The 27,540-nt window shown below is 47.5% G+C and overlaps 2 protein-coding genes across 9 annotated transcripts in view; both read left to right on the top strand.

The window, feature by feature from the left end:
* Window positions 1-9,981, top strand: part of Rcor3 (REST corepressor 3) — a 40,489-nt gene extending 30,508 nt beyond the window's left edge. For 2 of the 6 annotated variants that reach the window (XM_050148271.1, XM_050148272.1), the window contains one exon: window positions 7,611-9,981. In XM_050148271.1, the coding sequence (XP_050004228.1) occupies window positions 7,611-7,955 (345 nt within the window). In that variant the 3' untranslated portion in view covers window positions 7,956-9,981. Of the gene's footprint in view, window positions 1-6,637; window positions 6,754-6,946; window positions 7,174-7,610 lie in introns of those variants that run through there. The other 4 variants (XM_050148270.1, XM_050148269.1, XM_050148275.1 and 1 more) reach the window with 4 other exon arrangements.
* A 6,659-nt stretch (window positions 9,982-16,640) lies between these two features.
* The window catches only part of Traf5 (TNF receptor associated factor 5), a 41,581-nt gene continuing 30,681 nt past the window's right edge, over window positions 16,641-27,540 (top strand). The window contains exon 1 of one of the 3 annotated variants that reach the window (XM_050148267.1): window positions 16,641-16,741. Coding sequence is in view for 1 of the 3 variants with exons in the window: in XM_050148265.1 (XP_050004222.1) it covers window positions 16,950-16,981 (32 nt within the window). In the remaining 2 variants the exon portion in view is untranslated. Of the gene's footprint in view, window positions 16,982-22,394; window positions 22,488-27,540 lie in introns of those variants that run through there. The other 2 variants (XM_050148265.1, XM_050148268.1) reach the window with 2 other exon arrangements.

The raw sequence follows: 27,540 nt of genomic DNA, 5'->3' as shown, positions 1-27,540 counted from the left end.
TCTGTGATATCCAAACACTCGGCCTTCTCTTTGTCTAGAGGTTGCATCGTGGCATTTAGAACGGTGGCTTAGAGCTCTCCCAGGAGTTTGAGCAGGCCTTCCTTTCACTCAGGCAAAGCCCGTTCTCCTCCCCGAAGTGCCGCCTGATAAGAACTGAGCCCTGCTTTCCAGCGTTTGCTAGTGTATTAATTTTGTACCATAATAGAAATTATTCAAGCAAAGGATTTTCTGAAGAGAACTGCCAAGGGAAATTGGGAGTAATCTTTCTCCACATAGCACTTGAGATTTGACCGCTTTCAGGGGCAGAGTTCACTGAATCTAACAACTTGGCTGGACTATACAAAGCTGCATTCAAGGAAAGGGCGGTGGTGAGATCCCTGCATGCAGCCTGGGCTGTGTGTGTGCAGATAGCTTAAAAGTGCTGAAGCCGCGGAAGAGCGTGCTGATGCTGAGTCAGGCGTGCGCGGGCTCTACGACGCACGCTTAGACAGTCACTGCTAAGTGAATGACTCTAACAGCCCTTTGCCTGGAAGTATGCTTGCTCTTCGGATTTTGAAGATTCTTCTAAAATAATGTGCTGATGCCTCAAATTTAGTTCTTTAGACTAAAATTATTTGGAATTTTTGTTTTCCTTTTGTTTGGACTTTTTGTTTCTATTGTTAGCACATGAAACAAAGCAGCATTTCTCTGTGTCTGAAGTAGTAGTTCTAGGAAGGCCCAAGAGGCCCTCTGTGCCCACACATTTAGATTGCTAGATGTGTATCTCATAAACAGTACTGCAGTGCCCTGTGTCTGAGGCTCACTGGCTGAGGTATGTATATTTAACATGTAAACTTTGCTAGTAAGATGCTAGTTAGCAAGCAATTTTTTTCTTTAATACTTACGATAAACTTTTATGTGGTAAATCCTTTAGTAGCCGCTTCAGTATTGCAAAGCAATAATAAATTGTTTTGATATTAACATGTTTTAATTTGTGTGTCATTTTATATTCTGAATATTTGATACATGTGAACTGCTGTGACACCTTTTGTAAAATGCTTTATGCTTTATCTTGCTCATGATGCACTGCTCTGGTGACCTAGAGAAATGAGTGGCGCCATTGTTGAGATCAGGAACTCGATCGGAATATACTTTTTTGCTAACTCTTTTAAAACCGAGAAGCATAACAAGATCATTTTCATTCCTAGGTTTAAACCCTATATCCTACCTTTTCTGCTGTTACCATGGTTCCTGACAGGGGAAGCTTGCCCCTTCCTTCTTCCCTAGTGGAAAGTGGAACCAGGGATCAGTCAGCTCTGGCAGGACTGAGTCTGCCTCTGTAACTTCCTCGTGTTCATCCTAGCTCTGCTGTGATCTCAGTGGCGTTCTTTGGGAGTCCAACTGGGACATCATTGGTGCGCCAGTAAGAACAGCTCTTCTCCTATTTTTCCCACGTGCGTGGCCTTTTTCATGTGATGGGACAATTATTGGCTATTGGCTATTCTCAGAAAAACATACACTTCTGTGTCACACAGAATGAGTGTGGTGTGAGCATTGCTCTTGTTATTCTCGTCCACCTCAGAAGTATATTTGTTTTCTAGTGCGTAAAAGATTCACCTCTCTGAATGCTAGTTCAAGAAAAACTAACTTTTATCAAGATGTCAGCTTTAGTTTTTAGTTTTTAACTTACCTGCCAGGGCTTCTGAAACAGGGACTGGAAGCCGTGTGTCCAGGGGGCTGTGCGTGTGCCGAATTCACCGTCTCTTCCAGAGTTCACACTGCTGGTCTTTCAAAGAGAATTGAAGTTGTGAGTCTAGAAATGGCCTTTTTAGATTTATCTCATATTGAAAAACCCAGAACTAGAATGGTTCATAAATCAGAAGGCAGTTAGTTGGTTTGACCTCTGATTGAAAATATAAAGATCCATGTTGAAAGAGCTGCGGGCTGTGTTCCTGCCACTCAGCTCCAGGCCGCCTGGCTAGCTTATGCCCCAAAATAATTTCACAGAAACTGTATTCATATAAACACTGATTGGCCCATTTCTATTAATGTGTGTAGCACCACGAGGTGCGCTTACCAGGAAGATTCTAGCCTACGTCCATCCTGGGTCAGAGCTTCATCGCGTCTGCCCTGGAGCAGAGCGGCATGGCGTCTGTCTGAGGAGTCTTACCTCACTTCCTCTTCCTCCCAGCATTCTGTTCTGTTTACTCACCCACCTATGTTCTAACCTATCAGGGCCAAGCAGTTTCTTTATTAATTAACCAATGACCTTCCTCCATCATTTCCCCTTTTTCTGTTTAAACGAAAAAAGGAAGGCTTTAACTTTAACATAGCAAAATTACATATAACAAAACAGTTATCAAGTAAAAATTACAATATTTACATATATTTTATTTTTATCAAAGCTAAGGAAAACTGTAACTATAACTAACTATTCTTCAACTCCATCAAAGACTCCAGAAAGATACAATATTACCTAAGCAAACAAGAAATAAGCAACTTCCAAACTCTAGAAATGACAGAGACATCTCGCTGCCTGGACAGTTACCCAAAGTTCTCTGTACGGTTGAGGTATCCATCTTTGGCCTACAGGCCCATAGTATCCAGAGACATTTCCATGAAGCAGGAAATTTCAAAGGCAGTTCAGTCACTATCTGCTGTGTCCTGCAAAATGTCTTTCATAAATCAGGAACCCCAAAAGACCATCTTACCTTTAGGCCAGTTCAGCAGTCCTTTTCTGTGGGTTCTTTGTGTCCAGTTTATGCAACAGTCCAGGCAAGAGCAGTTTCTTTATTAATTAAGCAGTGACCTTCCTCCATCAGATCCAGTCCATGAATGATCAAAGGAGGTGAACATAGAAGCTAGTATTTTCTGTCATACAGAAAAACCCCTGTGCTGTAACAGAGGATGTAAGTGTGGACATCTTAGAGTCCGCCAGCCTCTGGTGTGCTTCCTTCAGATAATTATCCAAATTTACCATTGTTTTTGCAATGGAATAAAATTTACAATGTGGAAGATGTGAGTACAGGACCCAGGGAGAAGCAGGAGTCAGTGGAAGGAAAAAACATGATTTGGACTTCACTATATAAATATATCTCTTGGAGCACGAAACCCACAGTCTCAGAGGTTCTAGATACCATTTCAAAAATACTATTATTTCTAAATCTATTCAAAATAAAAATTATTAGATACTACTTCAAAAATAGACTTTTGATAAATTTGCATTCCCCAATTATATTAAACACATTAAATTTCTCTTCTAAAGAATTTTGATGTGAGAAGCAGGGGGAAGTCCCCTGCTGCCTTTGACCCCTCAGCACTCTGGGTACTTAGCTTTCTGTTATCTCCAAATACCAGAAGCAGTGTCCATGCTGTGCTCTCTGGCTTTCTGAGTCCATGACTGCAATTGGGGACCGCTGTCTGCATACTCCTAGAGCGAGCGTGGACATAGTCCCCACTGCAAGAACCACGGTCTGCATGCTCCTAGAGCGAGCGTGGACATAGTCCCCACTGCAGGAACCACGGTCTGCATGCTCCTAGAGCGTGCGTGGACATAGTCCCCACTGCAGGAACCACGGTCTGCATGCTCCTACAGCGTGCGTGGACATAGTCCCCACTGCAGGAACCACGGTCTGCATGCTCCTACAGCGTGCGTGGACATAGTCCCCACTGCAGGAACCACAGTCTGAGATTGTTCTGGTAACGGCTGTGTCAGTCTTTACTGGTGAGAAAATTACCCTTAACAAAAGAAAAACAGGAGCTGTTTGAAAGTTTCTGTGTAGCGGTGTATTTATGTGGGGTAACGTTGAATAGTGATGGGAAGATATGGGCCTTCATAAAACGTGATGGTCACAGTCCCTTGGTTCCATTTTTCTGAATTCCGAGACAAAAATTCTTTCCAGTATTGAAAGTAATTACTGGCAGGAACAGGAAGTTTGGAAAGCTGACTGAGAACAGCATTTTCCTCTCCGGGGATTTATAACTTTGGCTCTCGAGGGGTCCCCAGATGTTTGCTCCACTGCCCTTTGAAAACTGGCCTCTTACCCTTGGTGGTGGGACTTTCTATTCAGATATTCCTTAACCATGATAGATTAACCATTGTAAATAAGCCCCTTGCTGAGGAAGCAATAGATTGCCTGTTGTTATGGACCACATGAAGAGCATGGGCCACCTCTCCCGCAGGGTACAGAGGGGAACTCCGTGATCTAGGTGTTCCTGGCCACTCACTGCACCCAGTTGTCCTCTGGCTACCTGATGGAGACTCTTCTGAAGAAGCAGTCGCAGGAAGGACACCAGCCCGCTGCCCACCACAATATAGACCTTAGGGTTTCACCTTCCAGACAATATGCTGAAGCCCATTGCTCTGTGTAGATTTTTTTTTTAAAGGATTCCCTCTTCTAGCAAAGTAGATTGTTGAGTTGTCAGGGAGTACAAAGATGTTATAGCAGCCCCACCATTGGCCAGGGAAGTGTAAAGCACAGGACCTTGGTTCAATCCCTAGAACCAAGGTGAAAAAAGAAAGAAGGAAAAGAAAAACGGCCAGGTATGGTAGCATTGTAGTGTGCACTCACAGGCCCAGTGCTGGGAGGCAGTGACTCGCCAGTCCCAGGGATTCTGCCACCCAAGCCTGCTTGGTGAGTTCCAGGACACAGGGAGAGGAGACCCTGTCTCAGAAAATTAGGTGGATAGTACTTGAGAAACAACATTTAAGCTAGTCCTCTGACTTCCTCTGGCACGCACGCACACACGCGCACACACACACACAGGCACACACACACACATAGGCACGCGTACATACACACAGGCACACACACACCCAGACACATACACACATACAGACACATAGGCATGTGTAAATACACACATAGACACACACATAGGCACACATACACACACACACACTTCAAACCACTGTGTGTGGCCACCACAGTTTGAAGAAGAACGGGCAAAGTAAGATTTATGATAAAGAAAATCCCATTTCCCGGACACATTGTCCAGACTTAGTCCTGCAGTACCGCTGGTTGTTTGGCATTTTCTCCAGGTTTTTCCACACTGTGGTGAGTAACTGGAGTTTGTCAGGACATAGGAACAAGCAGGACTGCTGCAGTCTAAAGGCAACCGCAGGAGCTTCAGCTATTGCAAAGCCTGCCCTGCAGGCTGAGGAGATTGGTATCTGGGTACACCTGTTCTCAGAACACTAGTTGGGGTCATCCAGCAAGCCAGATGGTCCTCAGGGTAGTGAGATCCTCGCCTGAGTTCATCACAAACATGCCCGAGTGAGCAGAGGAAAGTCTGGCACCAGAGTCTTCCGAAACACTGCTCTCACGGAAGTACTTTGCAGTTTAGAGTCTATAATTCTGCAAATATGACAGTGCTGGTGCCCAAATCAGTCTTGTTAACCAAGAGAAGATTAAGGAGGAAGGGAACAGTCAAAAGTAGTCAAATTCCTGGGGAGGGGTGAGATGGAGTGGGGTGGGCGGGGTGTGTAATTTAAGTGGCCCTTGTGGAAATTAGTGCTGAGGGAACGTCCTGTCTGGCTTCTAATCAGTTCTCGCCTGTTCTCAAGTTTGCGTTTAGATGGCACAGAGTCGTCTAGTGCTGCGGCTTCCTAAAGAACACTAGCGAGGAACTTGCATGTGAACAGTAACTATTATGGGTAGCCCGGGATTTCTGTTTCCATAGAAACCCTCAGTGTAACTGGGTCACTGTTAGGCTTCAGCTTGAGCTGTGAAAATCGGTTTGGATTTAAAGAAAGTATACATTTATCTCTGTTGATTAAACTGTGTAACTGACGTCTGTGTTGTCACGCACACCTTACCTTTAGGACAGAACACACAAGCTTATAAACCCTCTTCTGTTTACAGTGTAGTCAGTGTTAATGCCAGACTTCTCATTCAAAAAGCTCCAGAGTAATGGGACTGACTTCCCATTGGCCAAACCCATCGGGTGAATTTATTTGGAGATATTTGTTCCCAGATTCTCAGTTCTAAATAAGAGTAGAATTCAAAAGCAGAATCGTTTCCCCTTGGGTTAGTGTTCTGAGTCTTACCTCCATGTCAGCGGCGCAGCCTGGCCTCCCGCTCATCTCTGGCTGCCTTAGGTGGTGTTTGTTTACGCCTCCTTCTCGTTGTCTTTCCCATCTCTTTCATGAATGATTTTTTTTTCTGAGATCAATACAGTTATCAGAGTATACAACAAAACTTTTGTATTTTGAGCAAGGTACATCTCTTTTTCAATATGAATCCTTGTATGTCTTTTAGAATTGACCTCAGCAGACCACCACGCATTTGAAGCTGTGAGATCAGCACTGCCTTCCCTTAGCCATAGCATGCGCTGGAAGCAGTGTGTGCCCTTCCTAAGTCTCAGGCTGAGTGGCGAGCGCAGACCAGCAGTCCCCCACACAAGGCCCCAAGGGATGGAAGGCCCCTTCCTTAGCCCATCAGATCACCATAGCTCTGATTTTATAATTTTAGTTACTTCTATTTGTCAGTCACCTGGTGGGGTAGGCACTTGATCATGGTGAAGTTGTTACTATTTAGCCCCAAATTGCATTGCTTTTCACTGTGGGGAGCCACGCGGTCCACTCGGTCCATCGAGGGGTAGAGAGGTGGCTTCTGCCCATCCAGTTTTGTTTACAAACGGTGTTGCTCGAATCTAGGTGACTGGCTACTAGGGAAATAAGTGATTGTGGAATTGAGGATGGAACAAAGAATTCAATGCTTTACAATAAATGGACTGTATTTGAGCGTGGAAGAGAGCAGTGGAGGAAATAACTGAGTGTGTAAAAACTGGTAAGTCTGAGTCTTCAGCCGAAGGCAAGCGGCTGGCTCGATGACATGACACCACTCTGAGGAGGGACAGAGTTTCTAGCAAGGGTGTTGGTTGCTGGTGTGTGTGTGCATGATGTGTGCTGCGCACGGCTCTCCTACTCATCCTTCACAGGTGTATTATTTACTTTGCCTTCCAGGTGTCCGCAAATATGGTAAAGATTTTCAAGCTATTGCAGATGTAATTGGCAACAAGACTGTTGGCCAAGTGAAGAACTTCTTTGTAAACTACAGGCGCCGGTTTAACTTAGAGGAGGTATTGCAGGAGTGGGAAGCGGAACAAGGAACCCAGGCTTCCGCTTTAGGGGAGGAGACAGAAAGTGCTTCTAAAGTGCCGTCAGGGAAGAGCACTGATGAAGAAGAGGAGGTGTGTTTGTGTCTGGAATTTGAGCTAACCTGAGCTGAGGAGTCACCCTTCGGTGTGGCTGTGGCGTTCTGTAAGGGTGCTGTGTGAGGACTAGCTAAGCGCGCACTTCCTCGGGGACACTTCTCTGGTGATGCCAAGTCCCTATGACATGCCGACTTCTGGTCCTGCTGTTAAACTGCTTACTAATAAAGATGTCTGTTTGGTAGTTTTGTTGGGTTTTTTTGTTTTGTTTTGTTTTGTTGGGGAAGGAAGGGTTTATTTTTTGTTTTGTTAAAAATAAAAGAAGCTTGTGCTTCCAATAAACACCGGTGTTATGTTTTTGTTTTGTTTTTTATTTGTTTTGGTTTGTTTTTTTTTCCTGTGACAGCCCAAACTATAGTGTATCAAGTTTGTTAGGACTTAAATCTCATACATGTATTTTTGTTTCCTCACTCTAGGCACAGACCCCACAGGCTCCTCGGACTCTGGGTCCATCACCTCCTGCCCCATCACCCACTCCAACACCCACAGTCCCCATTGCCACTCTGAACCAGCCTCCACCACTTCTTCGTCCAACCCTGCCTGCCGCCCCTGCTCTTCACCGGCAACCTCCTCCACTCCAGCAGCAGGCTCGGTTCATCCAACCCCGGCCAGCTCTCAACCAGCCCCCGCCACCCCTCATTCGCCCTGCTAACTCTGTGCCTCCCCGCCTGAACCCAAGACCGGTGCTGACCACAGTTGGTGGCCAGCAGCCACCTTCACTCATTGGGATACAGACAGAATCACAGTCCTCTCTGCACTAGAGTAAACTGGAGAACGTGGCAGTTATTTCTCGCCCGTCATTAGACTGCTGCAAGAGGAAAGCATCCTTCCTAGGTACCGAGGCTGCTAACGAGTCCTGTGGCCATGGAGCGGAAGAGCGAGCTAGTGAGCGGAAGTGGGTGTGACACCACGGGGAGCCTCGCTTCGGCCTCCAAGTGTTGACCAGTGGGGATCTCATGGGAGGAAAAGGATTCTATATATGGGGGAGGGGATGTTTATTTTTACTGTATTTATTTTGTTGAGGTTTCTTATTTTCCTGCCTCTTCATACTCAAAGCTATTAGTACAAAAATATTGACTTAAGAATTGTTAAAAACTCCTTAAATTCCTTAAGGATTTTTAGCTTTTTGCTTTTTTCTTTAATTTAAATTTTTAAAAAAAAACACTTTCCTATGTTAGGAGTGCAAGAATAAATAGCCTGCATTTCAGATTTTGATATGTTCATATTTAAGAAATTATAGCTTCATATCCCTTTTTTCAAAATATGTTGCTTTTTTTCTAAAGGAATTCCAATATATTCCTTTAAAAGAAAGCAATTAAATCAATTGCAAAGCAATTATATGAAACCACAAAGAATGTATTGAACCTGCTAATCCTTTAACAGAGTTTGGGGTCCTAGCGTAAAGTCCTTGTTTAAAGGTCATTGACCCGGTTGTCTATCAGTAATAGAGGTTTGGAATCATTTACTTGCAGAAAAAGGACTTATAATTTGGTGAGAGATGATTTTTTAAGTTCTTCAAAACTGTTAATTTAAAAAAAGTTTCTAAATGCTATTTGCTTTTCGCTAGTATCGCCTGTGTTTGGAATTTAGAAGAGAGCGTATTTTGTCGGTTATGTAGAGATGGTGGTTATGGAAGCCATTCTTTACAGTTTATCTTCTGAGCTTCAAGTCGCCCTCATACTCATTAGCAGGGTCTTCCTTTAATACTAAGGGTGGCTTTTTTTCTTGGTAAATCTCTATTGTACATTTGGATACATTGGTGCAATCCTTGCAGCCAACCTGTGCTTGTGGTTTGATTTATGGTTAAATCTTCAGCACCCTTCACAAGATGAAGTTGAGAGTCTGTGGTATTGCAATAATTGTGCCGTTAACTAAAGTCCCAAGACCGTTTTTATGAAGAAACAGGACTGAAAGTCTTGTTGTCCCAACATGAAATCATTAGCACCTACAAAGACCATTTTTGCAGTGTTAGCATTTCAACAGTGTGTTACTGATAGTTTTGATACAGTGATTTCTTATTGGAAGCATGGCTTGTTGCAGAGGGATAGACTGCTAGTGTCTGCAACAGACTGTCCACATCAAAGATGTCATGTGTCCCTGAGTGTAAAGGCTCCCCCACCTTAAAGAGCCCTAGATTTAAACTCATTGGTCAGTTTTAATTTTCAAGGTTTCCTTCATAGGGACCCTCCATTCTGACACAATTATGAGTGGCTTGCAGGAGAGGCCCTTTTTTCTCTTATTGGATCACCTTAATAGTTTATGTCCCATATAAAATGCAGCTGATTCAAAAGTAATATTAAAGAATTTATACGTATTTTTACTTTAAAAGCCATGGAGGACGGTTGTGTATCTCAGACTGTCTAGAGCATCCTTTTCAGCACTTGTCTTGTGTGTTAGTATTACACCGTGCCAGCTTTCACCGTCTTGTCTCCTGTCAGTAGACCATCAGTACAGTCTGGGGAAATGTCGGTCAGATGGTCAGCACCAGCGTCTGTCCAGATGTCCAGTATCTTGTGGTTCCTTTAAAGCCTGTTGTGTCCCAGACATGGGCCTAGGTGCTGTATCAGAGGAATGTGTTGCAGTTTTACTTACAAACACGAGAGCACACGGTAGGAAAGCCGTAGTTCCATTAGAATATGATTCATGTATATAGTGAGATGTCTTGATTGTGTGCTTTGCATATTTTGTAAATATTTTGCACGTCATTATTTTCCTTTTCTGTTTGAGCAGTGTTTGGCCTGGAAGAGTAATATGCTTGCTGCCTAAAGGATTAAAGATTTAAAGGTGTCCACGTCTTCTATTTTTATATGATCTCATTCTGTATGAGAATTTAGGACCTCTTCACTGTGAAATTCTGAATGCAGGCTTTTGATATAAAACAAAGCCTAGAACTCTCTTCATGGCCATTTTTGTCAATTCTGAACTCATCCTTTCTCAGAGATCTACACCGAACTGTTTTCATAGTGCAACTAAAAATAAATCACACTGTTGTTACAGCGGTTAAAATTAAAGAAAAAGGTATTTAATTCCAGTATGGAAGTCACGGTAATGTGGATGGGAACCAAGTTAAGTGACGGCCAAGAATAAGCTGACAGCTGAGTAGAACCGCACACAAGAAAGTGAGAGAAGGCAAAACTCTATCGTGGACCGCCACAGTCGTTACTTCTAAAATTACGAAGTGCTTTGGTTCAAAGTACAAAAATTCAGTTGTTAGCTAGGTATGTTCTATTGATGTTCCCTCCTGCCCCTTAAATATTCTTGGCCCTGGCAGCATAGGGACACCAGGATCCTCAGAAAGAAGGTAGCTTAGGACTCGAGAAGATTTGTCCTTTCCTGTGGGCTTGCCCAAAACAAATGACAACCACATTCTGATTGCAGGGAGAATATGAACAAGAAACCAAAACGACACCTACAGGATCACCTTATTTGTAAGGTGGTAGTAACTGAGTGCAGGAAGAACCCAGTCAAGCTTTGGAGCCTTGCTGTATTAGTTCAACGATCTGTTTCACGGCCGCTGACCTGTGGGAGTATGAAAAGACGTTTTCATGTAGATTCAGGGTTATTAGAGGGGCTTGCAGGCAGGGTTTGAGCAGCCCAGCGAAAGCCAAGTCACAGGATGTCTCCACACGCAGACCTGGAGTTGGTGTCCAAGAGAGCTGCTGATCTTCAGTCTGGATTGGAATCCCAAAGAAGTAGGTCCTGATACCACTGAAGGAATGTCTCAGCAACAGGATAGCTGGCCTTGCCAGCGAGAGTGGGATCAAGCAGGAAAAAGCAAACGAAAACTTCTTCCGTGTCCTTTTAGGTGGCTTGCTATCAGAAGGCGTGGTTCATATTGAGATGGCCCTTCCCAATCTAGAAAACCTGTCACAGGGTGCCCAAACTGCTTGGATTTGAGTTGATTCCAGGTGTGGTTTGCAGTGACGATGAGCCGTCACACGTACAGTTCCCCTAGCTTACATCTTCTCCAGGCCCTCCGTGAAGGAGCGTGGCTCCTGGGGGTCTTTTATTTGCATCTTCTAATCATCACACCAAGTATTGGGTAGCATGGCATTTCCAAGAAAACCCTCTCATCTTCAGCCCCCTACCCTCCCTTGCATCTACACCCCCCTTCTGTTTGTCAGGAGTCTTGTTCCATCCCCTTTCCTCACAGCTTTTTTCCTGGGACAACTTAATTATGAACAGTGAAGGGAGGCGGTAGCTGCATGGAGGCATTTGCAAGCTGTTATTCACAAATTAGAAACTACTGATAGGGGCTGGGTCTTCCCGAGGACTTCTTAGGCTCTGGCAGGAATTTGTGACTGCAAGCAGCACTCAGAAGAGGACAGCAGGAGCTACAGACAGCTGTGAGCTGCCATGTGGGTTCTGGGAATTGAATTGCTCTTAACCAACCACTGAGTCATCTCACCAACTCCAAAGAGAGTATCTTACAAAACTAATTATATCCGTTTGGGGAGATCTGCCGGCTGCCTGTCTTTTTGTAAGAGTCAACAAAAAGCTTAGCCTAGGGCGGTTATTTGATGGGATATAAAAGATCGTCTGCCACTGGTCAGGAAGCACTCTTGGGAGACCAGCAAGCTTTTCACACACAGTGCCGTCAGGGTTGCTTTCCCCTGGTCTGCCGCTGTGCCACACTTTCTACGTGTCCCCTGGTGAGCATACTTTCCACTGTAGCCCATAACGGTGCAATTCCAAGCCCAAGGAAAAGAGGTTCGCTCCTTGTCTGGTCACTTCTCTCTCTTGTGATTGAAAGTGCGCTTTTTGTCCTCCACTAACACGACCTCAGCAGTCTTCCATGTAGAATGAGAGAAATAAGGCACCGACCAGCAGATGGCAGCCTCCCCTCGTCACCAGCTGGCAGCCCAGGCTGCAGCAACTCCGGAAGTGAGTAGGCACCCGCTGCATGCCCAGAGCATCAGGTGTTTGCCCATTCCTTCTGCAGGAGGAGTTTGTGCGTAATGTCCAACCCTTGTCTTTGTAGGTGAATCTAGTTTAAGGGTTAGTAAATTAGTCTACAGTTAAATATGATATGGAAATTAATACTGAATATTTTTAAGATAATAAAACTGCGCAGTTTTGCCTCTGTCTTCAGGCTGTTTGGCTTGGGTCCCAACTCCTCGCTGCTTTTGAGGGCAGGGTACTGTCGTGGCTAAGAGGCCCAAACCTGACTTCCTGGGTTCATCTTCCACCTGGGAGTTTTGTGGTTTGGAGAAAATGGTTCAATAGATGAGTTTTCCAATCTGTAAAATTATGACAATTAAGTGGGTGTGTGGTTTGAGTAAGAATGTCCCCTATGGGCTCATCTATTTGAATGCTTGGTCATCAGTATTGGCTTATTGGAGGAGGTGTGGGTTTGTTGGAGGAAGTATGTCACTGCGGGTGGACTCCATGGTTTCAAAAGCCCAAGCCAGGCCCAGCAGCTTGCTCTTCCTGCTGCCTGCAGATCCAGATGTTTGCCTGTGCACCACCATGCTTCCCACCATGATGATAGTGGACTGAACCTCGGAAACTGTAAGCCAGCCCCAATTAAATGCTTCTTTTATAAGAGTTGCCATGGTCATGGTGTCTCAGTAGAACACTGACCAAGACAATGGGCTACTATGGATCAAGGGCTGGACACACTGGACACACTTAGCGTGCTACACGGCCATGTGCTTCTTTTCTGAGACACAGAAGCTCTCTACAGAATCCTAGCTATCCTGGGACTTACTGTGTAGGCCAGCCTGGCCTTGAACTCACAGAGAACTCCCTGCTTCCCCAGCGCAAGGATTAAAGGCACCTGACTTTTTGTTTTGTTTAGGGTTAGGGTTAGGGTTAGTTTTAGTTTGTTTGTTTTGTTGAAACAGTCTCTTGCAGCCCAGGCTGCTTCAAACTTGCTATGTATCTGAGACTGACCTGAACTCCTGACACTCTTCCCTCTGCCTCCTGAAGACTGTGATCACAGGCTTAAACCACCCCATCCAGCTTTATTTCTCACCTATAAATGTATACCTTCAGGCATTTTTATGTTTTGTTTTGCTTTGTTTTGAAACAAGTGAGGGTGTCTCTGCAGCTGTCAAGGCAGGCTGAGGAGCCATCTGTGAAGAGGGGAGAATACAACCTGCATCAAATCTCAGGGAATCTGATGCCAGGCTGTCATAAGGAGGTTGCCCAGACTCCTGAAATAACCACATAGAAACCACATTATTTAAATCACTGTTTGGCCCATTCACTCTACCTTCTTATTTGCTAGCTCTTACATCTTTAACCAATCTCCATTTATCTGTTTATCACCATGGCCTACTAGCAAAGTTCTGGCGTCTCTGTCTCTGGTGGCAGCTCCATGGCTTCTCTCTGACTCTGCCTCCTTTCTCCCAGCATTCAGTTTAGTTTTTCCCACCTAGCTCTACTCTACCCTATCAGGTCAAGCCAGTTTTCTATATTAATTAACCAGTCATATTCACAACATTGAGAGGGGAATCCCACATCACCAGGCAGCTTAAGGTAGGTATATTTATACACAATAGAATTTGGATATTGGTGTGCATGCAACAATCATCCCCATTCCTGGTACACCATAAAACTTAAGATGTGGATGCACACATTGTTTGTCACAGCCAGAACCTGGAAACAACCTAACTGCCCCTCAGCTGAAGAATGGATAAGGAAAATGTGGCACATTTACACAATGGAGTACTACACAGCAGAAGAAGATAAGGACATCTTGAAATTTGCAGGCAAATGGATGGAGCTAGAAAACATCATACTGAGCGAGGTAACCCAGACCCAGAAAGACAAATATCATATGTACTCACTCATAAGTGGTTTTTAAACATAAAGCAAAGAAAGCCAGCCTACAAATCACAATCCCAGAGAACCTAGACAATGAGAACCCTAAGAGAGACATACATGGATCTAATCTACATGGGAAGTAGAAAAAGACAGGATCTCCTGAGTAAATTGGGAGCATGGGGACCTTGGGAGAGGGTTGAAGGGGAATGGAGAGGCAGGGAGGGGAGCAGAGAAAAATGTAGAGCTCAATAAAAATCAATTAAAAATATGTGGCTGCACAGAAAGAAACTCCCCTACAGAATACATGTGACCATGAAGGCAGGTTCCAAGGCTAAAAGGCTATAATCTGGTGTGGTCTCTGACAAGATAGCAGATAAGTCGGTAAGCCACAAAGTACGTGTGACATCTCCCCTAGGGACGGGTTCTAGTAACTGGGAAATGAAGATAAAAATCTATCTGGGTGGGACGGCGTCTGGGATAACATTCTGGGTGGGGTCTGTCTCTAAAACACAGGGTGGGTGAGCTCTGTCTCTACAGCACAGGGTGGGTGAGCTCTGTCTCTACAGCACAGGGTGGGTAAGCTCTGACTACAGATAGCAGAAAGATGACCAGATCATTAATAATAACTACTCCCACCCTTCTGGGTATAAAAGAAGTATTTTCTCCTTCAAGGAGAGATCCCTGTATGTCTAACATTTCTATTTTCCCTGGTACTCTAGACACAAGGACTTCTGTGCCCCCAACCGACAAGTCTTGATGTAGCCCAGGATGCCACTGAACTCAGCAATCCTGCCTTCGTCTTCCAAGAGATGAAATTATGGGCATGAGCCTATATGCCCAGCCACCATCAAATACTGTTAGGAGAGGTCACATGACCTTCTATCTGGGCTGTACCCCGGGGTCTGTGTTTGCTCTCTTAGTTATCCTGCCCATGACTCTGGGATCAACAGTGGGAACTGGGAACTTAGCCTCACGTCTGAAGACCACCATGTCAGCATTATGAACACCGGCTGCTCTTCCAGAGGACCTGGGTTCAATAACAACACCCACATGGTGGTTCACAGCTATCTGTAACTCCAGTTTATTCTTCTGACCTCCGTGAGCACCAGGGACACACAAGGTTACAAACTTCCATTCAGACAAAAAAAAAAAAAAAATTAAGTGTGTTCCACACCTCCAACCCCACCAAAAAGTCCTATGTGTCCTTATTTAGACCTGTCTATGGAGTCTGGCAGCCACCATTTGATGAAAATGTATTCTCTGCAGCTTGGGATTTCACCATATCAAAACCTTGGGTCTCATTTTGGAGCAGATTACTTCATTCAGTCAGTGAAAAGAGACCAGGGAATCATAGCTGAGCATAGCACCAGTGACCCAGCCTAGCTGTTATTTTTCATACCAGACATCTGTGGTGGTTTGAAGGAAAATGGCCCCCAAAGGAAGTAGCGCTATTAAGAGGTGTGGTCTTGTTGGAGTGGGTGTGGTCTTGTTGGAGGAAGTGTGTCACTTGGAGGCAGGCTTTAAGCTGTCATATGTTCAAGACATGCTCAGGGACACAGTTCACTTCCTGTCGCCTTTGGATCAAGGTATAAGAACTCTCAGCTCCCTCTCCAGCACCATGTTTGTCTGCATGCTGCCTTGCCTTCTGCCATAAAGATAATGGACTAAACCTCTGAACTGTAAGCCAGCCCCAATTAAATGTTTTCCTTTATAAGAGTTGCCGTGGTCATGGTGTCTCTTCACAGCAATAGAACCCTAACGAAGACAGGATCAATATATGGGTTGTGTCACCTTGCAGTAGTGTGAGGGAGATGGAAGACAGAGCAATGGATGTGCTGTGTGGGGAGACTGGGAGGAGGACTTGGGCTCAGTCCCAGAATGCAGCTCTCTCAGTTCTCCCAAGAATAAGCTGATCCCGGGTGCCAAAGCAAACCCACTGAGTGTCTACTCTTGCTAACCAAAGGTTTGCATGTGGACTTCCGATTCCTGTTGGCTACTCCTCCAGACTCCATATCTACTCCTCAAAGCTGCTACCCAGCTCCAATGCACACCTGTGTTCACTCCAAGGCACCTAGCACCCTCTTCTCTTAGGGATGGCTAAGTACTTCCCGCGGTTAGCTGACTTGGGATGCTCTCTCATTTCATTCTTATAGGCTGAAATTGCTGTGACTGCGTGGCACGAATGTGTTTAGCAGTTGGGAGGCCAGGATCAAAGTTCTAGCCTTGGGTATATCATCTGAGTCACCTCTAGGGGTCAGGCACCAGGTGGCTCTGTAGACCGGGAGAGCTGTCTGGGGAGCTTTTGACTGAACTCTAATTAGGACTCTCAGAGACTGCTAACGTTAGGCTAACAGCAGGACGAGGGCTGGCGGTGGATTTGTACTGCTCTGCAGAAAGCTCCAGGAAGAAGTGATTTGAGTCAGCCGCTTCTGCTCCAGAACAGATTTGGGGGGAGGGAGGGCAGGAAAGAGGCTTATTGAAAAGCAAAATACTTACAGTTCAAAGGCACAGGAGGTACCGATCGTCTTAAAAAGAAAAGGCTAGGCTTCAAGGATGTGGGTGACTCAGCCTCCCAGCTCGCAGGAGTTCCGGGCCGCCTCCAGGCCCTCTCGCCCCGCCTCTTGGGGGTCGTGACCACGCCCCTCCATCCAGCACGCCAAGACCACGCCCCCATCATCGGCCCCGCCCCTCCCTGAGGCCACTTCTGGGGCTGGACGGCGTCTGCCTCTAAGGCGAAGCTGCCCCGTGCCAGCGTCCCGCTGGTGGCGAAGGCCCGGTAAGCCGACAGTCCCAACTACCCTAAAACCGAAAGCAGCTCCGGACGGAGAGCGGAAGGCATATGTGATATTCGGGCGGGGGCACTGAGGCGACCCGGGACACCCGCGCTCGCCGACCCCCACCCCCACCCCGGCATTGTGCTAGCGGAACCCGTTAACGTGAACTTCGCCAGGGGCGAAGACCTGCCCCGGTGCTATAGTGCGTGCATGTTTGGAGATAGCGCCCGACTTTCCAGAAGGTGAGTTCTAGATTTGAGCAGACCCAGGCGGTGGAGGTGAGCACCCAGCAGCGTGGGCGGAGACAGTGTTTTTCACACCGCTGCTTGACTCCCTTGCCACCCAGCTGTAGGGTCTGACGGTTCTGAGGACTTGTTGCGGGTCCCTCTAGGTTTGCTTCTTTTTTTTCCTCAGCCTTTTCACTCCGTCCTGCTGACTTTCCATATTTGGCTATTTCAAATTTACTTTGAGCACTCTGTATCTCGCCACTGCAGGCACTGGGCTGGTCGGAGTGGGCTGAGGTCTGTGAAACGAGGAGAAGCTCCCTTCTCCACAGCCCTCCACAGCTGGTGAGAAAAGCATACAGCCACCAGCTTGTTGCAGTAAATATTGAGCATAGGTGCAGTGCGAAAACTGGAGTAGGGCGGAAAAGGATGGTTCCTTTTCCCAGGAATATATGCATTTGTAAATGTTTGAAGTGTTCGGGAAGACTTAAAATGCATAGAAATCGGTTAAAGCATTTCTGAAAATAGAGCTTTCTGGGTGTATGTAAGATAACTTTGGGCAGCAAAAGACCAGGTTCGTAAGAGCTCTCCAGTCCATTGGCCACTGCCTGACTTGCTTCACAGCCCATAGCCAGGCGTGTGGCCCCCCCCTGAGGGTCTGAGTCCAAACCTTCTTTGGACGACTGATTTGAACAAAAGCAAAAATTACAGCAGGAAAGATGAATGGGAGATGAAGGTCGGAAATGCCGAGCTTTTGTTCATGTGGTGAGTCCAGGATGGGCCATCCCCAGGTCCTGGACTGGAGCGATAGCTTGTGGAAAGGGGCAGTGACTTTCTCAGGGTCCCTGACTGGGGCCTGTGGTGTGGGAGAGGCATGGACAACGTCAGCAGAGAACCCGTGGACGTGGGTGGATGACACAGGGGCCCAGCCGCTGGGAGTAGGAGCTTTCACGTCTGGGGTGTCTCAGGGCAGCCAAGGCCTCTGAGTCCGTCCCATTCGACCAGTGGGAGACAGGAGCCTCATGTAGGTAGGTATAACCTCCACTTTGCTGAGGGGACCTGGAAGGAAAAGGGGTCACGGGATGTGCGTGGAGCTGTCCCTTTCAAACCCATTGCCCATGGCTCATGTCACTTGTCTCCCACGACACCCTGTGAGTCAGGGCAGCTTTCCACAGCCCCCAGATGGTGAGGGGAAGCATCCTGTGTCAACAACCCCTGAGCTGCCGGGCGTGGGACTCTGCGGTTTCTGCTTCAGGACCGTCACCTTGATTTCTCAGAGAGCCGCATCTGCCTCCCTCCTGTTTAGTCTGACGGGTCAGCAAGAGGGCCTAGATTCCCGTTAAGTCCCTGGGACATCTGTTACCAGCAGTGTGGGCAACATTTTGCTAGAGACACCTCCTGCTGTGTGAACAAACCCACTCTGTCCACTCCAGCAACCGAGTGCCTGGGGCAGGACCTGTATCTGGCAGTGGTTAGCCTAAAAAGATGTTGGCTGAGCCGCACTCAGTTTCTCCGGGGTGTGTCACCCAGCTACTGAGGACAGGTGCTAGTGATGATTAGATCTCAGGAATCAAATGCAGGTTATTAATAACCAGTCATATCAGACTAGGGAGAGGCAGGTGCTTTTTTTCTTCCACTCCTCTTAGAAGTGATGAGAAAAATCTCACAGTCGTGGGAGTGGGCAAGACCCAAGCCTAAGTCTTCTGACTCAGCCCCTACCTTCTTGCCATTATATGTTGACTAGAAGCCAAGATTCTTCAGACAGGGGGTGATGGGAGAACCAGCCAGATATTAGCCCCAAACTGCAGGTTTAAAGACTTAACAAACGAGAGGAAGGGGACACAGGGACAGATACAGTCTCTAAGCTTCCTATGTCCCGGCTGTAGCTTTCCCAGGGTTCTTCTGGGCAGGAGCTATGGTCAGGCTGGGAGGGCTGGCGGGTGGAATGCCTACAGCATGTTAGGGACAGGGCGAGGTGACTCAGTCCGCGGGACAGAAGAGGAATCCCAAGGGCAGGGACACCTGCACCACTACCAGGCCTGGGCCAGCACTTCTGTGTTGTTGCTTTGCTAAGAAAACAGTGATTGAGGTATTCCTATGTGTGGCCTCTGGCAAGCCCTGTCTCAGGAGGAAGTGGAATAAAAGACCTCGAAATAAAAGTGAAAACACCCTTAGTCGTGACAGAAACTCTAGTCCCAGGCACATTTTGCATATGAGTGCCTGCTGCAGGCAGCTGACTGTGATGTTCTAGCAAAGGCAGTGTGCACCTGTGCTGCCCAGACCTGTGCTGTGCACTCAGATGTGCAGGTAGGGTCCTCTGTGCCCCTGACAGCCCAGTGGGCAGCTCTCGTTTCCGCAGCCTGTGCCTAGTCAGTTTCCCCTCTCCTTGCCAATTCAGAGCACCTCAGGAGGGAATCTCCCCGCAGCCTTTTCTTCCCTCACGGCCAAGCTTCACTCCTTCCAACCCAGCCAGAAACCTCCACCTCCATGAGGAACCCACTGTCTTCTTCCTGAGGCAGGCTCTCCTGCTCTTCCCTCCCCTCCTCCCGAGCCCCTGGGTCTCAGCCTTCTCCACTCCGCTGTTGACTGGAGGCTCTGTGTTTCCCAGAGTTTCTTTTCTCCTGGGTTCTCTGGAAGTCTGCACTTCTGGCTTCAGCTTCCACGGTTTCCCTGCACCTGCTGAGATGCTGTTCAGAGGGCTTGTGAAGGCTCCCGAGGTCTGATAATCCTCTGTCGCCAGCAGGCGCCTTGCAGCTGTCTGCTAGCCTGTCCATCAGCCTTGGAGCTGGCTGTGTCCCCACTGGGACTCCCTAATTTGGCCCTCTTCCTCCTTCCATCCTCCTCCTGCCTTGGAGGTGCCAGTGTGGCTATGTCTGGAAATCAGGTTTCTGTCCCTAGGCTCCTCTCTTGGAGTTCTTTGTCGCTCCAAGGCTTAAACCTCCACTCTTAAGGAGAGACACTTGCTTTCTGCGATACTAGTGACCTTGGTTTACGTGATGTTTCTAGAGCTCCCTAGACAGGTATCTCCAGCTGCATCCAGATCTCCCACTGCTGTTTCTCCCGTTCTCATTTGTTCCCTGACCAGGCTCGGGACAGCCTCTCTCCTGGATGGCCTGGAGTAGCAATTTGCTCTCTTTGGGCCCCAGGTTTGTCTGTATTCTGTTTTTCTTTGCACCCTGCTGCAGAGGGTCTCTGTCAGAGTGGAAGAGTGTGGGTTGTATAACCTGGCAGGCTGGGATTCGAATCTGGATAGCTCTTTTTTATTTTTGAGACAAAATGTCACTACGTAGCTCAGGCTTCCCTTGACCTCACTGTGTAGCCCAGACTGCCCTGGAGCTTGGCAGGAATCTCCCTGCCTCCCCTCCCAAATACTGGCATTGTGGTATTTGGTGCCTCAGCACAAGAAGCAGTCAAATCTGGGGTTTTGACTTTCTGGGTGTGGTCATGTGATCAAGGCAAGTTGCCCAAGTCTCATAAGCATCTGTAGTCTCCTGGCTTGCAGGGGTGGTGAAGTCTTCACCTGGAGATCTAGACAGGTAAACTGAGCCATACGGAGCCCTGTGCGTGAGAGCTCAGGAAGGCTGTGTGTTTAACAGCAGAGCTATGAGATCTATCGATCTGGGGAAAGCATGCCTGGCCTAAAGCCATTTGGGGTTAAATAAAAGCACAGACTAGCAGATAAACTTCCATGTGCCAGGATAGACCAGAAATTATGCCATCCTATGCTGTCACTTCTTAGTCTTGGCCAGAGACCTCAGGTGGTGGTGGGTTGGGACAGGACACAGGGTATTAGCTAGAATGAGTCTCAGGCAGCTTCAGAGGTGGCAGCTGGGGGTAGGGGTGGAGTGGGAGTTAGGGCCAGGACTCCAGGTCCTTGGAAAGACCCAAAGCAGACTGACATTTAGAGGAAGAACAGCACAAGGACCCAGCAGCAGGAAATAAAGCAGACCGGAGAAGCGAACCAGGGACTCCAGGTCACTAGGAGCGGGGAGCAGTGGTAGGGTCTGACTTGGAGTCCCCGGCCAGGCCTCCACCTTCTTCTTTGTTCAAATGGGTTGCTTAGAGACGGAGAAGGTGGTTGGTGAATGGGACCAAACTAAGCAGAGACTTCAAAGGGACTTCTGTCTTCTTCTAAGAGAGAAGCTAGGACTATACCTTAGGTACAGCCTAGGAAAATGTATCCTATCTCCCAAGTCAGCATCAGTCAGTGACAGAAGAAACAGCCATGCTGGGGACGTGGTTCTGCGGCTAAGAGCACTGGCTGCTCTTGTAGAGGAGCTGGGTTCAGTTCCCAGCATCCACATGGCAGCTCGCAGCAGTCTGTAACTCTGGTTCCGATGGGTCTGAGGCTCTCTTTTGGAGCACACACATGCACGCAGGCAAAACAATTGTACACGTGAAAATAAATACTTGTGTAAAAGAAGCAGAACAAAATGACAAAACTACAAAATTCAGTGGGGTCTGAGGCACGTGGGCAGAACGTAAGCGTGAGGCACGTGGGCAGAACGTAAGGGTGAGGCACGTGGGCAGAATGTAAGCGTGAGGCACGTGGGCAGAACGTAAGCGTGAGCTACATTGGGCTGTCTTCGTGGCTAGGGAAGAAAATGAACCTTCTCCTAGAAGTAACTGGAGAAAGTGACCTAGGGCAGGGATGTCTGCTCCTTGTCAGATGCATTGACTTTGTAGTGTCTGAGGTTGACAATCGTGCAGGGTCTCTCAGGGAGGATGTCAGTGTGGTTTCTAGGAAGCTGTTCAGTATTTTAAAGTGTGTGTGTTAAGTCTGAGCTGTCAGGGGTTAACTAACTGTGTCAGAAGCTGCCTCCAGGACGGATAAGGGGAAGACCAGCTTGACCAGTGGCATTAGTGAAGTCACAAGAGGCCTTGAAAAGAGAAGTTTGGGGGTGGTAAGAGTGTAAGTCCTTCTTGGGAAGCTGAGGTTGTGTGGAATGAGGGGATGCGGGCTAGTAGGGAGGAGGCACGGGATTACAGGGACAGCTGAGAGCTGGGAGGCTTTGGCTTTCCGCAGCTCTGTGAGAGACTTCACACCGAATGCTGAAAGATAGAGCAGGCCAATGTGGCCCCTGTGGAGCAGTGAGCATGCATGAGAACAAACCACCACGGATGCTGCCCGGGAGGCCAGGGCAGGCGTTTGCTAGCTGGGGAGTTGAACTGGATTCAGAAGTTACCTTTGCAGACACTGCGAGAGGGCCAGGGCAGGCATTTGCTGGCTGGGGAGTTGAGCTGGATTCAAAAGTTACCTTTGCAGCCACTGTGAGAGGGCCAGGGCAGATCAGGGGCCCCCGCCCAGGGAGACACAGGTGTGGTGGCAGGAAGCAGAGGCTGTTCTGGTCTGATGGCTTCTGTGTTTTCTATGCAGTAGGAAATGACATTGCCGGGGAGGCTGGAGGGAGTGGTCAAGGCTTGTAGAGAAAAGATTGAAATAGATACTGAAAACGTGAGGGGCTGAAAGCGAAAGGCTGGCTTCCTACTGTTGTCACCGAGAAGTTTCCTGAAAGGGACCCTGGTAAGTGGGATTTTAGCCCTAGCACCTTGTGTAGTGGGTTCCTCAGGTTGTGGGACCTTGGTGAGAGCCCCATGGACATTGGGTGATGTGGACCATTGCCTGCCCGTGTACGTCCTTCCCAGCCGTCCAGCCTTTACCTAGGCACCCAGTGCTCTGAGGCTGGAGCCTCCTTCATGGCTCTTCCCTATGAGTAGGGAACATTGTTTCCATCCTCAGCCACCCCAGGCAGGCCACCATTAGCCAGCCTCTTTGTACCGTAAGATTTCAAGGCTTACAGACAGCTGGCATAAAAAGTATTAGCCCTGGGTGGTGTGCTCGGTGGCCCAAAGGCTCCAGCTGGCTGCAAAACGTTCATCTCACTCAGTATTTACCTGTGATGTGTGGTGCTCCAAGGCCTGGAGGTCAGTAAGCAGAGGAAACCCCCCTGCCCTCATGGTGCTTTCACTCGCTTTCACTCGGGTAGGGAAGTCAGAGAGCAAAGGCACGAACTTTGGTACAAGGTAGCAAGTGCTGCAGAGAACACTGCAGTAGGGCGGCAGGGGTGGGTTTCTGCGCTGGCTGGTGAGGTTTGTTTGAAGCAAGGGAGCAGGACTGAATGGCTGCTGGGCGGCAAGCAGGAGGCATGTCTGCTGTCGCCGCACAGTGGACAAGGGGCGGGAGAGAAGACGGTAAGAACACAGAATGATGGTCCTAGCACAGCGGCCTTGACTGCTAGTGACGCCGGCTCCTACCAGAGTGTCCCTCGACACAGCCCTGGGAGCTGAGCAGTGACAGAGATAATCTCTGTCTTCTATTAATATTATTATTATTATTGAATTATAATACTTCATTTCTCACTTTCCTTTTATTCCCCTAAACCCTCCCATATATCCCTTCTTGCTCTCTTTCAGATTCCTAACCTTTTCCCATTGTTTTACAAGCATATATGTATATGTACATATGTATATATTCCTAAATATAACCTGCTCAGTCTGTATAACGTTACTGGTGCATACGTTTTCAGGGGTGACCATTGGGTACTGGATAAGCAGTTGGTGTGCTCTTCCCTGGGGACCACCATGTCTTCCACTTAGTGTTCTTTCGTTTCTGTGGTTTCCTCTGTGTAGGGTTGAGTCCTGTGAATGTTCCCCCATCCACTTTTGGCATGTCTGTTGGTCCACTCACATCTGGGTAGTCATGCTGGTGAAGCTGTAGGGGTGTAGCTTCTGACATCACCACAAACTCCCTGGTCTCTGGCTCTTAGAACCTTCCTGCCTCCTCTTCTGCTGTGCTCCCCGAGCCTTAGCTGCAGGAGTGTGTTGTAGATGTAGCTGTTGGGACTGGGCTCCACCAACTTCCAGTCTTTAAAAGGGTCACTCTGGCTACGGGGCTGTAAAGGAATCCAGCAGCCTTGAGGCCAGTGTCACCAGTGCAGTGACAGCTGCACCGTGGGTGGGGTTGGGTGCACTGAAGGGTGGCTCCGTGGAGCTGGCTGGGCACCAAAGGGCAACAGAGTTTGGTGTTGTGGGGTAGCAAGGAGCCAAGGGCAATGCGTGAGGGTGAACCTGGCAGCATTTTACAGGGTGGGGAAAGACTAGCAGGGGCCAGGTGGAGTGGGCACTGGGTGTTGGGTGTGAGATGCTTGCCAACGTGAAGGAATGCACTGGGTAACTGAGATGAGACTGGGGTTCGAGGGAGGGGCTCACACTGCAGACAGGATCAGAACAAGTAGAGGCTGAGGCAGGAAGATGTCAATTTCAAGAGTAAGTTCAAGGCTAACTTGAGCAACTTAGTGGGACACCATCTCAAAATGAAAAAAAAAAGTGGGGGGGGGTTAGGCCTCAATGATATAGCTCTTCCTCAGCATATGTGTGGCCTTAGGTTCAATCACATGCAAGTGTGTACACACATTCTCTATGTTGGCTCCAGGATATATGTATAAGGTGCATATGAAACCTAAATGAGTTTTTTTTTATTTAAACTTGGATCTCATTTCCAGGTTATCTTGTTACATATATACAAATGTATCAAGACTCCAAAATTTTTAGAATAAATTAAAATTCAAAATCCAAAAGCACTATCACCCCCATGTGTTTTGGATCAGGGATGAGCAATGTGTGTTTAAATCTTTACTTCAGGGGCTGGAGAGATGCTTGGTATTAAAAACAAGCAAACAAACAACATGCTGCTCACACTGTGGATCTGGGTTTACTTCCCAGCACCCACATGGAGAGAGATAGCTGTCTATGACTCCAGTTCCAGGGTGTCCAGCACCCTCTTCTGGCCTCTGCAGGCACTGCACACACACAGTGCATTCACACATTTACACACCTGCATCCAACACACTCATAACATACAAGCAAATCTCTTAAAAAATCTTCCCTGCATATAGCTGTCTGATTTGAGGCTAGTTGTTTTGTTACAGGGTCACAGGCCTGTGCAGGAGATTGCATGAGAAAGTTCAAGTTGTAACAGATGATGAAGGATCAGGCTCAAGGGGCTGGAGAGCTGGCTTGGTAGTTAAAGGAGCCCTGGCTGCCCTGGTGGCGCTTCCAGAGGACCCTGGTGTGTGTCCTACCATGCACATGATGGTTAATAACCGGCTGTAAATCCAGTTCCAGGGACTCCCTCTCCTAGCCTCTGTGGGCATTGCATGCATGCTGAGAACAGACAGACATGCAGGCAAAATGTCATGTACATAAGAGAAAAATAAACAATTTTAAAAAAATAATCAAACTATAGGTCCCATAGAATTACCTTCACAAGCACTGCTTCAGCCAGGATAGTCCTCTGGACACAGTTTCTCACTCTTTCCCTTTATTGTCTTGTTATTCAATATACAGCCAGCCCAACTGGCCTTGGACTCAGTATCCTCTCCCCGAGTCTCCCAAGGGCTAGTGTGTGCTATCATTCCTGACCACTCCAGTGATGCGTTTGCCTGGCATTTACTTGTGAAGTGCGTGGCTAGCACATCTCATGAGTCTTTCCAGGGCTGACTGGTTCCGTTGAAGGAGGAAAAGGCCACCCCAAATCCATTCTGCCTGCTTTTCTTACATTACCTCACGAGGCTTCCTGCTGATCCAGCCATCCTACCCTGACAGTGCTGAGCCTCTAAAGGATACAGTGTTGGAGCCAACCCTGGGATGCCCACCACATGGGCTGGGCATATGGGGTGTCTCTGGGTGGGGAGTGGACCTTATAAGCCTCTGTCCAATTAATGAGGCCATTTGTTTTCTCCATGGGCCTGGGTCAGTGCTGGCCTCCCTGCCAGAAAGGGGGTTTCCTAGCAGCCACTCATAAAACATGGCCTTCTGTTTCAGCTCAAGTCTGTGGCCAGTTTCCAGCTTCCAAAATACCCAGCGGCTACCTCATACCCTGAATAATACTGAACCTATGCTTACTTTGTTTTTCCTATGTATATGATTGAGTTTAATTTATAAATTAATCACAGTAAAAGATGAACAACTAATAAAAAATAGAACAATATGCTGTAATAAACTGACAGGATCATTACTTATTCATGTGCCATAATGAGTAATGAAGCTCTGAGAAACCATAGAAGTTGATCTGATAACAAGACAACTTCCAGGTGGGTAGTGTATACAGCCTAGATGCTCTGGACAAAGAGAAAGTCCACGGGGCCGTGGTGGCACACGCCTTTAATCCACGTACTGGAGAGGCAGAGGCAGGTGGATCTCTGTGAGTTCAAGGACAGCCTCATTGACAGAGTGAGTTCCAGGATATCTAGGGGAAACCCCACTCAAAAAAAAAAAAAAAAAAGGAGAGAGAGAAGGTTCATATCACAAATAATATAGGGTAGGAAGGCATAAGATGTCAACAAGATACCAAGAAATGGTGTGTGCAGCTTAAAACTCATGAATTATGTATTTCTGGAACTTTCCCCTTAATGTTTGAGACATTGGTTGATCTCAGGTAACAGAAACCACAAGCAGCAAACTGTAGATAAGGGAGGCCACTGTGCTCACTGCCGTGTGTGTTCTGGAGTCTGACTAGAGTGATTTCAGTTTCCTCTGGCTGTGGCTCTCACAGCTCCTCTTCCTTATTGTCTCCAAAGAGCTTACCAGGTTCTGTAGTTCTGCCTTCTTTTGCTCCTGTGTTCCCAGCTGCCCAGCACGGCTAAGTCATATATCCTGTTCACTTGGGGTTTTGTCCTTTTGTTTTTCTTTTTTTAAAAGATTTATTTGTTTAATATGTATGAGTGGTTTTGCTCCAATATATGTCTGTGCCTGCAGAGGCCAGAAGAGGGCATCAGAGCCCCTGGAACTGAAGTTATAGATGGTTGTGAGCCACCACATGGGTGCTGAGACTCAAACCTGGGCCTTCTGCAAATGCAGCCAGTGTTCTTCACCACTGAGCCATCTCTCCAGTCCCTCCTGTCCACTTTCGATTCCTGAACTTGGTAGCCTGGAGTGTCTGGTAGGCATCTTATCCTGAGCGTGAGGAGTGATGGGTCAGTGGGGGTGGGATTGCAAATGCTTCATGATCTCCAGAGCCCTTGGAGCACATCGTGTGCCCCCCCCCAGCATTGGAGGCTTTTCATGTAAAGATGGGTCAGCAGGCTTTTAGGTTAGAGAGAAGCTGGTTACTGTTTTAGGATGTGGGCTACACTCTCTGTGTTAGCCTGTTCAGCTCTGCCATTGTAACATCTGCAAAAAATTGACCTGGCTGCATTCTGCTAAAACTTGATTTACGAAAGGAGTTGGCAGGCTAGCCATCTCCTGGTCTATAGTATTAACTTACTTATCCTCAAAGGCCTGTGAGGTCACCACACTGTCACCATTAGCGTATGAAACGGAGTGGCCTAGAGACCAAGTACATTGCCTGAGTTCGTAACAAAGTGTAAAACCAGAATTTGAATCCACACTGGTCTACCCCAGAGTCCATGGAGATGTCTTCCACATTTGCTGCCTCCATGTGGGCCCTGAGGAAGCAAAGGCGTGGAGGGACCCCTGCTCCTGCTGATTCCCCAGGCAGCAGGACCCCCTCCAAGCCTTAGTTTCCCCATTTGAAAACCAGGGGTGATGCTAATGCATGTGTCAAGGAGTGCGGGAAT

Source organism: Alexandromys fortis, unplaced genomic scaffold, assembly GCF_014885135.2.
Source record: "Alexandromys fortis isolate MF-2015 unplaced genomic scaffold, M_Fortis_MF-2015_v1.1 scaffold_62, whole genome shotgun sequence".
Taxonomy (NCBI): Eukaryota; Metazoa; Chordata; class Mammalia; order Rodentia; family Cricetidae; genus Alexandromys; species Alexandromys fortis.
The sequence above is the reverse complement of the archived record's forward strand: the minus strand, read 5'-3'. Positions and strand labels throughout refer to the sequence as shown.